The 18,031-nt window shown below is 32.7% G+C and overlaps 1 protein-coding gene across 1 annotated transcript; it reads left to right on the plus strand.

Annotated features, from left to right (window-relative positions):
• Positions 1 to 14,663: 14,663 nt before the first annotated feature.
• LOC133290758 (UDP-rhamnose/UDP-galactose transporter 4) lies at positions 14,664 to 17,744 on the plus strand. Its single transcript, XM_061488878.1, has 5 exons — positions 14,664 to 14,793; positions 15,569 to 15,753; positions 15,850 to 16,050; positions 16,438 to 16,599; positions 17,317 to 17,744. The coding sequence occupies exons 1-5, from the start codon at positions 14,664 to 14,666 to the stop codon at positions 17,644 to 17,646; spliced, it is 1,008 nt and encodes a 335-aa protein (XP_061344862.1). The 3' UTR covers positions 17,647 to 17,744.
• The last annotated feature ends 287 nt before the right edge of the window (positions 17,745 to 18,031 follow it).

The following is an 18,031-nucleotide window of genomic DNA, read 5'->3' on the forward strand; positions in this document are numbered from 1 at the left end:
AATGGGATATTATGATATACGAATGAAATGACGGAGACCATGAATTGTCCAAGTGGCGTACACATGGCCATCTTGCCACTTTTCTCTTCTTACACGTGAATACAATGCATTCAGATACCATACCACTAGATTTGGTTAATAATGAATAATTTGGATAGATATTAGATTGTATTAAGTTACATATTTAATTTTTACTCGTATAAAAAAAATGTATTTAGATAGCTCATTTATCCTTACATAAGAGATTCTTAATCAATCAAAAAGTATAATTATTTATCTCAATATTATTTCTCTCTCTTTCCTTATCATAATTAATTTATCTTTATATAATTATAATTTTTTTAAAGGTTTTATTAGTGTTATGTAACATGATGTAAGTGTTGTTTCCAACTCTCACATCAAAAGGGAGAGAGAAAGTGGAATGATGAAAGAGAAATAAAAATATGTGGACCTCACCTCTTTAATGTGTGTGTAGGAAAGTGAAGTTATATTATGTTAAATGATAAACATAAAACCATTTTTTTAAATAACAAGATCATTTTCACTAACACATAATAAAAATGGGCTTTGATTTTCTCATGTTACGTGAGAATTGAATTCTTATGTTGTGACTCAACTTGTTACGGGTCCCACACTTATTAAAAAAGAAAAATAAAACTTTATATGCAAATTGAATAGTCACGACGCGAGAAAACACTTCTCATGCAACATGAGAAATATTTTTTCAATATATATATATACTCTATTTCCAATTTTTCAAAATTGTTATACATTCGGATATATAACCATTTAACTTTTTCAAAATATGATATTTGGTTACTTAATTCGATTTATATTCATTTTGATAAACAAAATAACGTAAGATGCAAAACAACATACTGTGTAGAATGTAATAGAAACAATATATGTAATAAGATGAGTTTTGATGGATTTAATATTGACCTTGAGCGAAAAAAATAATTAACGGAAAGAAAAAATAAAATCATAATCATGATTATTGAAAATTAAGCCTAGTTGGAATAGGTAAGAGAATTTAGTTTTTGACTGTCGGTTAGGGATACTTTGAATTATATTCAAAATTAAGCCTAGTATCCGGAAAAAAAAAATTAAAAAATCAAACCTATGTTTTTGTATATAAGGATAAAATATAAAAATATTGAAACCAATAAATTAATTTGAATATAAATTTAACTTTGATGTATTTTACATTATTAATTAATAATGTATTATTGGATCTTTTATTGAGTTTTTTTATACATTATAAATTTATTAGTTAAATAATTATATATTAGATAATAATATAATTATTTTACACTAATAATGCGTGTAAATTAGGTTTTTTTGTAATATACTCGAAAAACTACGAAGTTGATCATCTTTTTAAACGAGTCTTGAAAAAGTTTTTCAGTTAAGTCTAAGTTTCGACAAACCGTTGTGATGATTACATGAGAAATTGAAATTATATGCATAAATATGAAAATTGATATTTTCTTGTAATATTGTTATGTGACATGATCACGTAAAAATCTTGTATTTTTTTTTTATAAACATTAAATAATAGATGAGATACTATTAGAATTTCTGAATATAACAAAAAATACACGCACACATATATATATATATATATATAAATTTTATATGACAAAATCATATAAGCAACTTACTCTCGAATATACTGATATAAGAACTTGAAAGTTGCTCTATTTATAAATTATCAATCATTATTTCACGTTAATGAATTACAAAATTAATATAATTACACATGAAAACATTGTTTTAGGTTTTTGGGAAAATTATAATACGCTTAAGTTTCTTTTTTCATGGGTATAAACTAGCAATCAATTAATTTATTTCGTTTTTTTAAAATAAAAATAAAAATTGTGTATCGACAAATTAACCCATGCAACCTATAGCTTGCATTGAGTGGAGCCAAATTATAAAATACTGGCCCAAAATATACTATGCTTGAGTTGGGCCAGTTCATTTTAATATCTCTAACCTAGTGAGTAAATCTCTCAATGTAACAGCTCCAATCTAATCCAAATTTGGTTAGCATGAAAACAAATCCTGATTACCTGGATGGTTGTCTTGTCTCCACATGCTCATTGCTAATTATGTACGAAACTAGTTTTCTCTCTGCTACTATTCTTTTTAGTAATTTTTGTTTTTTATCATAAGCCCCCATAGATGGAACCTAGATGATGGCTACGATTATGCAAGTCATTCACCAACATAATTTTTGTATTTTGTTTGGATGTATATGACATGGACTATTGTTCATAGATTCTTCTGATTAGTATATGACATGGACTTTTGTATATGTATGTCCCTTTTGACTAATATGTCTTAGACATTTATAGATATAGGACTCTTTTGATTAGTATATGACAGGGACTTTTATATATGTATGTCCATTTTGATTAGTATATGTCTTGAATATTTATAGATGTACGACTTTTTTTATTAGTATATGATATAGACTTTTGTATATATATGTCTCTTTTGATTAGCATATGTGTTTTGACATTTATACATATAAGACTCTTTTGACTAGTATATGACACTGACTTATATATATAAATATATGTTAAATTAAGATCATGGTATCTGTTAAATTGAAATTTTTGACAGAAATCATTTCCGTGAAAATTTTTAGACATAATATCTAATTTCATCGAAAAAATTGTTATCCACGAAGAAATATTCAACGACTTTATTTCCGTCAAAAACCTTATTTTCAACGCAATTTTTTTTGTCAAAAAAATACGTTTTTTAGTAGTGAACATTGTAAAAACTTTTCAGTTATTGAACTTAAATTTAATTATAGTGAATGACTATCTTATTTTTAAGTGGTAAGCAGTGTAATATTTATTGGCCAATTTATTGCCAATAGTTATTACCCATAGATGGGTTAATAACTATTTAGTGATTATCATAATCAACAATAATCATTGAACGGTGTCACATTTGTTATCAGTTATTATTATTCGTATGATTGGTTAATAATAGCCAATGAATTATTACCACAAAAATAAGTATGGCCGGAATGAATGTTCTTACGTGATACTTGATTATTTGAAAATATTGCGTCTATTAAGATTGATTGATTATTTTGTCCTTTTTTAAAATTAATTTATTATTTTATTTATTTTCTTAAATTATGTATCAATATGTCCCTGTTTGAGTTAAGTTTGACCAAAACATTATAAAAAAAAATGATTTTTAGCCGTGTTCAAAATTGTAGCTAACCGTAACTGATATAAATAACCACAAATTTTGAAGAAGGAGGAGGATAAAAGATGATAACAAATGAATGGTGATTCTTTTTTCATCATTTATTTATTTTAAGATATAGAAGTAAACTTTTATAAATTGGATTTAAATATGATAAAAATATTTTTGTTTTCTAGTTAATCTCAAATAGGTTTGATGCCCTTCAAAATATCAATATATAATAAATTAATTAATTAAATAATAAAAATAAAAATAAAAATTGAAATTTGATACAAAATAAATTTTAACATGGCAAATTTATTTATTTATTTTTTTGGAAATATTCCAATCGGTTCATTGCTTCGTAATTAATCCGATTCGGGACGAGTCCAGGATTAAGGCTTTAAACCCCTTCCAAAAGTGGTACTGGGGTAAGTTTATTTTATTTTCTAATGAATCTCAAACATATTTAATATCTATCTAAATATCAATATCAATATATAATAAATAGAATTGATTTTATTTTGTAGTTAATCCAATTGATTTGAGTAATTTTATTTATATTATGTTAAATTGTATTATAATTCATACAAAACAATTTATATATTGTCAGTTTTTCTATTCAATTATATAATTTTTTTATTTTAAATTTTAAATTTTAAAATAAATATAATTTCACCCCTTACGATAAATCCTGGCTTCGACATTGATTAAGGAGGTGTTTGGTAGGAGGTAAAAAAAAAATTGTCCAGAAAAGTGAGGTGAGGAAAATAATTTAGCTATATTTGATAGGAGTAAAATAAAAAAGTGATTGGCAAATTTTTTTTTATGGGTAACAATTTTACACATGATATCAATAGGAAACTTTACCATCCAAGGTATGGTAAAACAATTTGTCCACCTTCTCTTATCTTACCCAGCAATAAATTTTGCCCTACCAAACACATTTTCTTATCTTTTCTGGCTATAAATTTTCTCCATCATGTTATGACAAATTTTTTTGATTGGTAAAAAAAAACATCTTCTCTGCCAAACACTTAGAGTTAAATAATATCTCTAGTTACTGTCCTTATCTTGTAACCACATGTATTCCTTCATTTGTGTCTCGTATCATTATTTAAGTTTTCTTCTCATCTCTAACACTACCTAGCAAATCTAAGCATCTATATCAAAAGTGATATTATTCTCTCTCTTTTTGTAATAAAAGGAAACAGAAAAAACTAAGACAGATTACAAACCCTTGGGCTACAACTACAAGTGCCCATCAAATCCCTTTGAAGGAGGTCCCTGCACTTAATAGGAGGTATATTGCAAACATGCAACTCCCAATTAATTGGCTCACTTCCAAGCTTAGCTAAAGCATCAGCCACCATGTTGCCTTCACGAAGGGTATGGCAAACTGTAGGCCTCCAAGGCTCTCTGATCAGTCTCTGGATATGGTGCACAAGAGGGGCAAGTGGATGTTGCCTATCACAATGGTTTGAGACCATATTAATTGCCACTTGTGAATTCCTTTCAATGTAAATCTGTTTGAGACCAAGATCCCAGGCAACCTGAATCCCAATGAGCAAACCCCATATCTCTGCTCTAAGTGAAGAACCGGTACCCAAATTCTTGAAGAAGCCAAAGATTCACCTCCCCGTTGCATCATAGATAACTCCCCCGCAACCAGACGTCGCTCCTGTAGCACTCCTCGAACCATAGACATTAATTTTACACCAACCATTAGGTGGAAATTCCCAGCGGACTAGTCTCACCTCCTTGCCAATCCTCTACAAACTATGAGTGGTCTTGGACCACATGCTCCTTTAATTAAATAGGGGGATAAAATAGAAAAATAGATAAATAAAAACAGGGGTAAAATGAAAAAGTTATGTGAGAGGGAGCATAAAAAATTAATATGGTATGGGACCATATTGAAATTTTCCCTTATTTAGTTATAAGGTGGTGTTTGGTAAGAGGTGAAATAAAAAAAAATTAGAAAAAATGAGATGGGAAAATTATTTCTCTATGTTTGGTAAGAGGTGAAGTAAAAATATAGTTGGAAATTTTTTTTCTCATAATTTGCTTTTCTATGTAAAATAATTGGGGAAGATTACCATTGAAGGGATGGAATTATCTTTTTCTCACGTGGTGAGAAAATTAACACATAACATCAGTAAACTTAATTCAACATTCCCGAAAAAAAATTGGCCTACCAAACACCATTTAATAACTTATCCAAAAATAAAAATTCCATCATATTTCTAAAAAAAAAATTCTCGGTAAATATTTTTTTCACCTCCACTGAGCGCCCCCTAAAATCAACAATGTTTCTCCCATTTAACGCTCTTAATCAATCGAACGGGATTTGTACAATTTTTTTTTTAGCTTCGATCAATGCTCAAATTCATTCAAACAAGATTTGTCATAATAGTTTCGACATGCGTGGGATATTTGCATTATAAAGAAGTTGCGGATAGCATATAAATCAACCATGTATCATTTGTTAAAATGAATTTATTATATTTAAATTTGGTGTCTATTCTCTTTCAATTGAATAAATGATATATTATTGAAATTTGTGAATATTCGTATAAAAAGATATAGTCACAAAAATTTGATAAAAACAGGAGAAGATTAATCTCTCTCTTAAAATAACATAACTTATGTCATTTAAAATGACAAACACCAAACCCTTTTTTTTGTTTACATTTTCTTGTCGTGTTAAGGTTAAGGGTGTTAATTCGTGTTGACATCACACGAATTTGATACAATACAAATATATCAACATAAACACAATACATATTTTTATGAGTTTGGTATTTGTCATTTTAAATGACATAAGTTATGTCATTTTAAGAGAGAGATAGACACAAGAAATAAAAATCATGGGACAGAAAGTGGGTGGTTTTTTTAATTTAAATTTTAAATAAAAAAATATTTTTGTGTGTCTATCTCTTTATTAAAATGACATAACTTGATATCATTTAAAATGAAAAATAGTTTTTTCTATTTTTATTTGTGTCAAAACCTTCAACATGAACATAACACACAAATTCTACGAGATGATATGACACAATACATATAAGATGCAAATTGAAATTTATGAGTTCTTAACATCGGCACGAATCACTTTTTGTACGGGGTGACATGACGCGACATGAATAAGTCAAAATAGTAAATAGTTGAAAAAATACAAATCAAATATGGGTTTGCGTATTAACAAGCGACACGACACGAATTTTGCGTGTTATATTTCGCCAAGACGAATACAATAAGAATCTAAATATGGGTTAACCCAAACACAAATTTGCATATCATGTTCATGTTATGTCAGCATATCGGGTCAAGAATATACACTCTTAGCGTAGGGTTGACAAAAAATGATGAAAAAATTCATATCGTAACACATGTCAACTCGTTAACTTGTATCTGATCCAAAAAAAATGAAGAGTAAATACTCAAATTGATCCCTGATCAAAAAATCGGTACCCAAATTAGTCCTTAACAAAAATAAACTAGCTGGCAAGTCCCCAACAAAGATGAACAGGACCCACGTTAGTTCTTCTGTTAGTCCATAATTGCCGGTGCTGAGGTGTAACGTTAATGGACATGATGACTACCACGTTGGAGGTGGAACGACGTCGTCTGGAGAGAGGAGATCCACGTTGCTCAGAATCATTTCACTTTCATTCAAGGAACGTCGTCGTATGCTTTAGGGTTCTTCTTAAACCGGAAAGAAGGGGATTAAATCGAATATTGAACGTTTGAATTTGGGGATAAATGATTTTGGGTTCTTCTTAAACCGTAAACCATTACATGTTGTATCAATTTTAAAATGTAAAGATTTGTAATGGAAGGACCAGTGTTGGAATGTAATGAAATGTTGTTCATGCAATGTATATAATATTGCTTATGTACTTGAACTTTAGTTTATTGGCACAATGTGTAGTATAAAGTTGAATGAGATGCAAAGAAAATGCAAAACACTAATCTGAGTCTGTGATGGAGGGAATTATGCAGAAGGGGAAATGACCAGTTGGTCTGCTAACAGCTTTTTGTGGCATTGGTGTAACCACCTGTTTAACAGTGACTAAAAAAGACCTCGATAAAATTGTTAAGGACCAATATGCCTCTACGTGGAAGTACACAAGGACTAAAAAGGTCCTCGATAAAAAATGTTTAGGACCTATAATGGATATAAAGTACTGATGGATGCTAAGTTCAGTTATGCTACACATGACCCCAAAATGACACAACATCCAAAATATAAATACCAGTATTAACAGAAACAAGAAAGTGTATCAGTAGAAGTTGTAATGACATATGGTTTGTTTCAAAATTTAAAAAATGCACGTGGTAGAGAGCAATGACAGCAAACAGCTAGTAACAAGATATTTTCCATTCATTTCATCAGATCCTAGTTACAAGTACATACCATGGCCAACATGCCACAGTCATGCCAAAAAATCCAACTGACATAATTCCATTAAGACCAACACAATAGTGTTCCAAAAAAACAAAGTGTTCCTAATAACTATGGCCATAACAAGAGGCATACAAAAAAGCCTACTGAAACAGTTGAACAGGGCCAAAACCAAACAATTTCCAAAAAAATGGCCCAATCACAATTCCAATCAATTCCTATGTCAGAGGCATCCAAAAAATGGCCTAATGTTAGTGATTAGACAATATTCCAATCAATTTTGTGGGGCTGGTCTTGGTGGCATGAACCTCGGTGTAGACATGAAGCTCATGAATCTAGCCCTGGTGCCACTACTTGCTGCAGTTGCTGTCTCATTTGTCACAACCTTAGTATGATTGCATGGAGGTGGGCTGCTGCCTCTTGATGCTCTTGAACTTGGTTCAGCTTCAATTGTTGCATGCTGGCTGCTTGTCTCTGGTACAGGGCATCCTTGACTCATGACTATTTCTTCAACTTTCCTTGACTGAACTTCAACATTAACCGGTTTAGTCTTTGACTTTGAACGACCAGCAAGTCCCTTACATGTCTTGGGGTAATGACCAGTCTCACCACACTTGGAGCATTGAACTATGTAAGTCTTTCTAAGCTTCTTGTTGGTCTTCATAAGCTCTTCAGTGGGATCTTTCTTACGATGCTTTTTTGGACGTCCAATAGGCCTTTTCAAGCGTGGAGAAAGTGGTTTTGGGGCATCACATGCAGGCCAATACTGTTGGAAATTGACTGGGTTGAGTGTGTGTTCATAAGTGGCCTGTAAAGCATCCACTGTCAGCCATTGGTGAACATGATTTTCTACATGTTCATTCTTGTGTGCAATGGCAGCAATAACATGTTCACATGGCAATCCAGTCAACTATTAAACATTACAACTAGGGGTGTAAATGGGCTGGGCTGGGCTTTGGCCTTTTTGGCCCAAGCCTACGTCAAAAAAAATTCGGCCTATCTAGCCTACTGGCCTATTAAAGGCTTTATTTGTAGGCTAAGCCCGGCCCATTTTTAAAAATAAGAAAGCTTGACATGGCCTGCAGGCCTCTCACTGTAGATACTAAGCAAAAAAAATAATTGTATAGAGCAAAGAAAGTTCCATTCATGCATGCACTAGTACTTCTCATAAGAAAAAAATGACAAACAAGAAAGAGTCAACATAATACCCCAGCTCTAGAATATATATCATAGAGGAATAGAGTCAAAGAAATGGATAAAATAAGAAAAATACAATTACCGGATGCTGAAATAAAGTCTACAAGAGAATGTCATTTATCTAAAAATCTTTAAACCACCATCAAGACAAGGGAAAAACAATATTATTGAAATATCTTCATCAGTAACATTACAATCCAGCAAGGTACCCATTACTCCATAGTATTAAGCTGCAACAACATGTAAAATTTGGAGACATTAGACAGATTTTTCTTTCATAAAATAAAAATAGCACAAAAAGTAAGAGATATTGGTATTTGGTACTTTGCGTTTTTGCCACATAAAATAAATATTTTATTTTAATAAATTAAATAGGCCAGCCTACAAGACTGTAGGCCGGGCTTGACAAAATTGGCCTATGGCCTATTTGTTAAAAAAGCTTTTTTATAAGCCTAAGCCTACTCTACTTTTTTGAAAGGCCGGGCCTGGACCAGGCTCAATGTAGGTCGGGCCGTAGGCTGGGCTAGGCCATCCTGGCCCATTTACACCCCTAATTACAACTACAAGATTGTTGAGTTAAATTCACCCCAACACGTTGACCCTTTCCAGAGACTTCATACACATCTTGGACCAATTTTCCTGTCCATGTTGGTGTCCAAGAATTGCTAGCAACCTTCAACTGGTCCAGTCTTTTCTGCTATGCAGGTGCAATCTTGCCCATAAATGTTTGCAGAATCCTCTTATGTGCTTCCATCCTTCGCATTATGTAACACCTCAATTCCTCACACAAAGTCATTATAGTTTTGGATCTATAATTCACAATCTTTGAATTCCATACCTCAGCCATGTTTTTTGTAATGTTGTCACATTTAGGCCAGTGACTGTAGTATGCCTTAACCCAACAAGAATGATGTATATTGTCAAGATACTTCCAAGATAGTTCATTTAGGGTCTTCATCCTTTGCATAACCTTCTCAAATTGGGGAACAACGGTGCATCTAGCACATTCCCACACAATTCTTCTTGTCTCTTTATCCTTCCATTGCTTGATGAAATTCTTCCACACATGTTGGACACAGAACCTGTGATGCGAACCTGACATAATCTCCTTCAAAGCTGGAACCAGTCCCTATATATGAAAATTAAACAGATTGTTATAATACAATCTGGACACAACAATTTCAAATGAATAAATAAATGCATAAGCCATAAAGTGTTACCTTTTGTTGATCTGATGTGAAGTTCCAACCATAAACTCCTTGATCCCCTAAGTCTTCCTGCAATAAAGTCATAAACCACTTCCAATTATCCTTTATCTCACTATTAACCACGGCACACACAATCACATAAAATTGCTTGTTTGCATCCTCACCCACAACACTCAATAATTGACCCCCATAGTAGCCCTTCAAAAAGCAACCGTCTAACGAATTAAAGGCCTGTAACTAGCTTTGAACCCCTTCTTACAAGCATCAAGGCAGATGTACATTCGGTCAAATATTGGCAGTGCTTGTGGAATAGGTTGGGGGGTGGCTTGATATTTGCAACTGGATCCAGGGTTACTTCTCAACAGCTCATCAAGATATTCCCTTAGTTTTTCATATTGTTCCTTCTCACAACCTTCAATGGTTCCTTTGGCTATTTTCAGAGCCTTGCTTACTTTTTTCAGATTCAAGTGAACATTATATTCCTCCTTCATGTGCTCAAATGCCTCTGACCTTGACATCTTGGACTGTGTCAATATCCTCTTCTCTAATTTCCTGGCCACCCAATCTTGAGTAGCCCTTTTATTCTGGAATACTCTACAGCATGTATGGGTTTCGTTAAATGTTTTTATTTGGAATGTGCTTAGGTTGGTGTTCCAAGCACAATACACCATCCAACTGCACTCTCTTCTTCATGGTCCGAATTGACCCCATCATCATGTGAAATCTCATGATCCAAATTGACCCCATCATCATATGTATTCAAGCCATCATCACCCTGTGCATGATCCTCATGTGAATTCACCTCATCATCACCCTGTGCATGGTCATCATTATATGTGGAATTAACCACATTATCCTCTGCACTGTCTGGTTGAGGTGAACCAAACTCAGGAATTGAAATGCAGTCTTCAAAGTAGACATGTATCTCATTGCCATTATATAAAGCAGCCTCACACATGGCACACACATCAGAATCAGTACTAAGTGGTATGAGGCCTTGTTGCAAATCGAGTTCACCTGGCTTTAGTCACATCATCTTTTTGCATTTTACATACCCAAATTACTTAAACAGAGTGTCAAGGTCACGTATATTGTAGTAATCAATATCCATCTCAGGCAATGAGTCCACTCTCCCATTTATATAGATCAGCACTCCATCTTCATCTCTTATTAAAATACCACCATGATGATAAACAATCACTATATATTCATACATCTGTACAAACCAGAAAAAAACGTATGTTTCATTAATCAACCGAAAACTTCAAAACCATGGTACTTACTCATAAACCAAAGGCAAGACATATGAACCACTTAAACAGTACAAATCAATAAACAAACAAACAAAGGTATTTCTGAGTTTTTTTTCAACGAATTCCATGGGGTTTTTAATTGTTAATGGGTCAACCATGGACCACTTTGTCATACAGGGACCACACCACCTGGTAGGCATTTCTTTAATCTAAACCCTAAAGGGAAACATGGACCACATTGTCCACTGAGCATGCACAAAAAAACACACATTAAACAACAAAAACTCCATGGGGACCGCAAACTACAAATACCAAAGATCAATAAAAAAGTGTTCCAAAATACTTCCACTCTCTTACCTTTTTTGTACGAAACGTTGAGCCAGTAACCATACCAAACCCCTTATTCTTCCGCTTCCCTCCGATTGTTGAACCACTTTGAAATCGAAATGCAGACAAATGTTTGCAGAACGCTCTTCTTCCTTCTCAGCAATGGAGCGTCGAACTTTCAAGAGAGAGAAATGGTAAAGTGAACAACAGTTAAGAGAGGGGCAGTTTTGAGTTTATTCAAATGCCTCTGAGCAACGTGGATCTTGACACTCCAGACGACGTCGTTCCGCCTCACACGTGGCATTCAGCATGTCCATTAACGTTACACCTCAGCACCGTCAGTGACACCGTCAATTTTGGACTAACAGAAGGACTAACGTGGGTCCTGTTCGTCTTTGTTGGGGACTTGCCAGCTAGTTTATTTTTGTTAGGGACTAATTTGAGTACCAAATTTGTTGTCAGGGACCAATTTGGGTACTTACTCAAAAATGAAATTAGACATATACCCTGATTTTTATTTATTACACTAAGATTATTATTGTAAACTTCATTTTTATGGTATAAAAAGAAAGGGGAATGTGTTTCTCTAGGAAGGAAACATAAAAGTATTCCTGCATATCCATGAATAGTTGTGTTAGATTTTCTTTTTGATTTTTTTTCCACAGTGGGGCCCATTAAATTATGTGTCCGCAAGAATTTTATTGTGATTTTTGTTAAAGGAGAAACATATTCCCCACAAAGAAAAGGTGAGAAATAGGATTTCAGCTTCACAACTTAACACTTCATTTTTGTGGTAACAATTAAGGGATCTATTTATCTTATGTTGCAAGATAATTATCTTATGCAATAATAATAAGGTAGTGGGTTCATTATTATTTTGTTAAGTAGTGAGCTCCATTATCTTGTCTCTATTACATAAAATAATTCTCCATTAATTAATTGTTAATGATAGGCGTAATAATATTTTTTTTCATGCCAGAAATGATTAAGATATTCAATTTTTGGAAATTATCCCGATTATTTGAATGGTCTAGGATTACATCAACGATAAAGTTTTAATTTTTAAATGATATTGAAAAAAATCAATTTTTTTATTTTTTTTGGTAATTACAAATTATGTTCGAAATCCTAACAGGTCATGTCTCTATTATTTTTGGGATGAATCATCTTTAACATGATCATATTATATAAGAAAATGAAAAAATATTCCCCAGTCACTCGAGATAAAGTTATCTTCAGTGAGCTTAAAACGATATTATTTTGGGTTATAAGATTAAAAAATTAACGATAAAGACTAATATAACCCCAAAATATATTACAATTACAAAAATACTTTGATTTTCTTTCCAAAACAACGTCGTTTTGGGCTCACCGGAGATAACTTATCCCCGTTGATTAGAGAAATCCTTTACCCGTAAGAAAATTCTAATAAAATAAAAATAAATCAATGGTGATAAAAAAGATAAAGAAAAAAATGAAGAAGGTTATATTTCAATTTTTTTCTCTTACAATATTTTTAAATTACTTTATGATTATTGGATCAAAATCAAATCAATAATTATAAAATATTATTAAATTAGAATTATTGTTTTGATTTTGATCTTGTTAAAATAGTATAACATCTCCTAAGAAAAATATTAAAATAAAGGGAAAAATATTTATCCTTTTAATTTATCATTTTATATCATTTTAGATTTTTAGATTTTTCATCAAATCAATAATTATAATTTATTAAGTTAAATTTATTAATTAATTAATAAATTACAATAAATTAAAATTATTGATTGACTAAAATTAATATTTAAAAGCTAACATGACACAAAGTTTATATCTTTTAACGGGGAAGGTTATACTTACAACCTATTTTTCTTTACAACCTCTTACAACCCATATCTTAACCGTTGATTTCCGTCAATCAACGGTTAAGATTTTTAGAAATTAAATTTATTAATTAATTATTAATTCGCAATAAATCTTTACCGTTGATTGATGAAAATCAACAGTGTTAAGATATGGTTGTAAGAGATTGTAAAAAAAAAATTTGTAATTATAACCTTCGTCTTTATTAAAATTACAAACTTTTTCCCATAAATAAATACTTCAAAATCATCGTTATTAATTCACATTTGATTAAGATTCTATCAAATCTTCCGCCATCTTTTCGATTTTCAGTTGCTGCCATGTAACGTTACTGATGTAAAAATAGACTATATTTGTTCATGACATTTCGTTTACTCTGTTACTTTGTTCCTGCTTTCTCCTCAAACTCAAACTCACCTTTCTTTGATCACTGAACCACAGGACGTTACAACCGCACTCAGAATCCCAGGTTAAAAAGCAAACAAGGAAGCCCCAAATTCAGGCGCAACCGGTTAAATTAGAGAGGAAACCATGAATTGTGTGCTCTGTCTTTCTCTAAACTAAAACTAAAACTAAAACTAAAACAGTTCAAGTTCCAACTCTTCGACGCTACTTTTCAAGTCCTTCAATCTCGATTAGCTTCTTCACTACATTATCACCATTCCTCTTCTCCTCTCACCAGGTACGTCGTCGTTTTAATCCCTCCACCGCCACTACCACCTTTTCTCATTCAATTGAAGAAATTCCCCACTAATTTGAAAAAGTTAAAAAATAACAAACAATTTGGTTTTCCTTTTCGTGAATCAGTTGTTTTTGTTCGGAGACTTGGTTTGACAAGTAGTGGAATTTATACAAGTCTTCTATTTTTATTTTATTTTTTCTTATATATATATGATCACTTTGCGGCAGTAAAATTGTTTCTTTGCCATTGAAAGGTCACAAGTTCGAATACGAACAATAATTTTTTTGTAATTATTTGCAAAAATAAGACTGTGTATAAGAGTTGTCCTCAACTCACATTCGCTAATTGGGTTAAAATTGGGTAGTGGTTTTTTATATGATCAGTTCGAGAATTTAACTTCTTTTATTGGCATCTGTGCTTTTTCTGATGACACATTCTTCCATGCAGATAAAGAAATTGGATTTCGAAGTTAGTGATACATTTCACTGCCTGAAGATAAGAACGTCTAGTTGAATATGTCTTCTGCAATCAAGGGTGATAGGAAGACTGCAATTGATGCAGCATCATGGATGTTCAATGTAGTCACATCTGTTGGAATAATCCTTGTGAATAAAGCCCTCATGGCTACGTATGGTTTCAGCTTTGGTATAGAGTCATAATTCACTACCTTTTTTTTCATTTTCTTCCCCCCTGACAATTTTTTTTTTTTTTTTGCTCTCTGTACAAATGTTTATTGCTTTAAGTTACAATGCATTCATCATTGTGTCTGGCTTTAATTTGTTATGTGCAGTATAAACTTATTCCTAGGCTTTGAAAGAAATATCTGATATACCATTACCGGTAGGTTAATTGGGGACAAGCATGGCATCAGTGGTGTTGCTTGTAGACCCCAAGACTGTGTTATAAAAAGATAGATAGAAAGAAAAGCTGAGCGAGTGGGTAATGTTCTATGTTATGCTTTTAGATGATATGTTGATGTTGTACAATGTGACTCACAGAGTATGCATAACTAAACCAATTACAATATTCCACTTAAATTTATGTGGCATTCAAAGAGCCACCAGTTCTCAACTTCAGCGGGTGGGGGAAGAAGACACTAGCAGCCAAAATTTTTTGTTGTGGTGTTCAAGATAGGCATTAAAAGCTTTCATCTGTAAAACTATTTATAAACAACTTATATCCATGATTTTAGTGTTGAGATTGATAAGGACTTGTGTATTATTGTTTATTTATATCCCAAAACTGCAACAACCAAGTGTTCAGAATAGCATCGGATGATTGATTAAAAATTCTCTTATATAACTAGTTGATCAAAGAAGAGTGTGACTTATGGTTTCTTCTGATGCGAGGTAACCGATTATTTCTGAACTTTTGCACTACTCCTAAGCCCTGACATTGTATATCATATACTATCATGCAGCTACAACGTTAACTGGTCTGCATTTTGCTACAACAACCTTGTTGACAACCATTCTTAAGTGGCTGGGATATATCCAGACCTCTCATCTTCCTTTACCAGATCTTATAAAATTTGTCTTATTTGCAAATTTCTCTATTGTCGGAATGAATGTGAGTTTAATGTGGAATTCTGTCGGTTTCTATCAGGTAAACTTTGGGCTATTGTAAAAGTATCAAAATTTAACTCTGCCTCTGACAAAGATAAGTATTTATAGTTTCTTTCCTTTGACATGAAAATTTCAGATTGCTAAGCTGAGTATGATTCCAGTATCTTGTTTCCTGGAAGTTGTCTTGGACAATGTTCGATATTCGAGGGATACAAAGCTTAGCATTTCTCTGGTTCTCCTTGGCGTTGCTGTGTGTACAGTCACTGATGTGAACATCAACGCCAAGGGTTTCATAGCCGCTGTAGTGGCAGTTTGGAGCACAGCAGTGCAGCAGTATGTAAGTAACTTGCTAACACTATATCAACCCTGAATTTTAGTTGTGAGATTGTACTAGATGAAAATTGAATTCCTTATCATAAAGGTGGTTTTAAAATTGGTGAATGCGCGCTTTCATATGCATGATGCTTGTTGTTGACATTCATGTATACAAGAATTTATTCACCTTGTTATAGATCTAAAATTGACATAATGGGATATTGGGAAGCCTGCAGCAAATTTTCTTTATAGATTTGGTTTTGGATCACGGATAGTGTTTTCAGATACATATTCTGCATCAGATTTATGTACCTTACCTTAGTTCATTCCTATCCTAACTCTTCCAGTTTTATTTGGGTGTCATGATCTAGATTTTATTAAGCTGATGTTTTACTTCTATTTTGTGCAGTACGTGCATTTTCTTCAGAGGAAGTATTCTCTTGGATCGTTTAACTTGTTGGGCCACACTGCACCAGCACAGGCAGCAAGTTTACTGCTAGTAGGTCCCTTTTTGGACTATTGGTTGACAAACAAACGAGTTGATGCCTACGGCTATAGTTTGACATCCATTGTAAGTATCTATTTCTACGTGTTGCTTAATTACATGCTGTAGAAAAAAAAGATTGTGGAATCACGAGCTGTGTTTAAGAAATTGCTTCAGAATTATATATGCAATAATGAACAATTAAAGTAGAGATGATTCCAGAAACTAATAACATGCAATGATATGAAATAAAGCATGAGAGACTAGGAAAAAAATCCAAGCCCAAGCATTATTCTTGTTTCTTTAAGACAATTTGCCCCATCTGTGGTACCCAAGAAAAATGGACAATTGTCTCTAAAGATATAAAAATTACCTTTAATCTGCATATTCATCCATGTAATTCTACTTTTACCTGCATACTAGCGGCATGCTAGTTGCATACAGCTCTTCTTTATATTAATCAAATTTGTGCAAGCTTGCCTTTTTTTTTTCCCGGAAGATGTGCAAGCTTGACTTTTTACTCATGAATAACGAGTTGCTTGCCATACACAATGAATTTGTAAGGGTGGCCTCCCTTATATCTAAATCTGGTTCTAATTTATTTTTTCAAAAGGATTTGTATGATCTCAAATTATTCTCATCGAGAGAGAAAGCCAAATTATTCAGTTGATGGGCACATTTGTGTCATTCTCTTTCCAAAAATGATAGTGACATTTTCCTAGGGAAAATAAGAGGATACAAATATGCATGCATTTAATGTTAATTCATATTACTATCATTAAGCTGATCTCCTTTTGTCTGCAGTTGTTCATCACTCTGTCTTGCACTATCGCAGTAGGGACAAACCTCAGCCAGTTCATCTGCATTGGAAGGTTTACGGCTGTATCATTTCAAGTCATTGGCCATATGAAGACTATTCTGGTCCTGACCTTAGGATTCATTTTCTTTGGAAAAGAGGGTCTCAATCTACAAGTAGTTCTAGGCATGATCATTGCAATAGCGGGAATGATCTGGTATGGCAATGCATCTTCTAAGCCAGGAGGGAAGGAGCGTCTTAGCTTTTCCATTCCTACCACCAAAACACAAGATTATAATGAACTCCCAGTATCCTCTGAAACGGATCAGGAAGTATAAAGGGTGAAACTTTTGGTGAAGTGCATGGGAAAATTAGGTGCCCTTATGTCAGCTGATTCATTTTCTTCATACCTAGAAGGAATTTCCTAGTTATTTATGGATACATAGTCATATATCTTCGCTTTTGTGTTACTGACTTGGGGGAGGACACCTTAAATGGGTTCCATTTTTCCATAATGGCAAATGTTTTTGTTTTTTTTTTAGATAATTATAACGGAAAATGTTAAACTGCTACTTTTAATACTAAATTAGTAAATTCACTAAATTTTCATCCCATTTTCACTTTTTTAAACAAATTTGTGACATTAGCAACCTCTCCTCCGTTGAGTCCTGCCCACATAAAAAACCATAGGCATGAAAGAAATTTAAAGGGAAAAAAGTGGAT

Source organism: Gastrolobium bilobum, unplaced genomic scaffold (genome assembly GCF_033153095.1).
Source record: "Gastrolobium bilobum isolate Gb01-03AN ecotype WA unplaced genomic scaffold, APGP_CSIRO_Gbil_v1 utg4377, whole genome shotgun sequence".
Lineage (NCBI taxonomy): Eukaryota > Viridiplantae > Streptophyta > Magnoliopsida > Fabales > Fabaceae > Gastrolobium > Gastrolobium bilobum.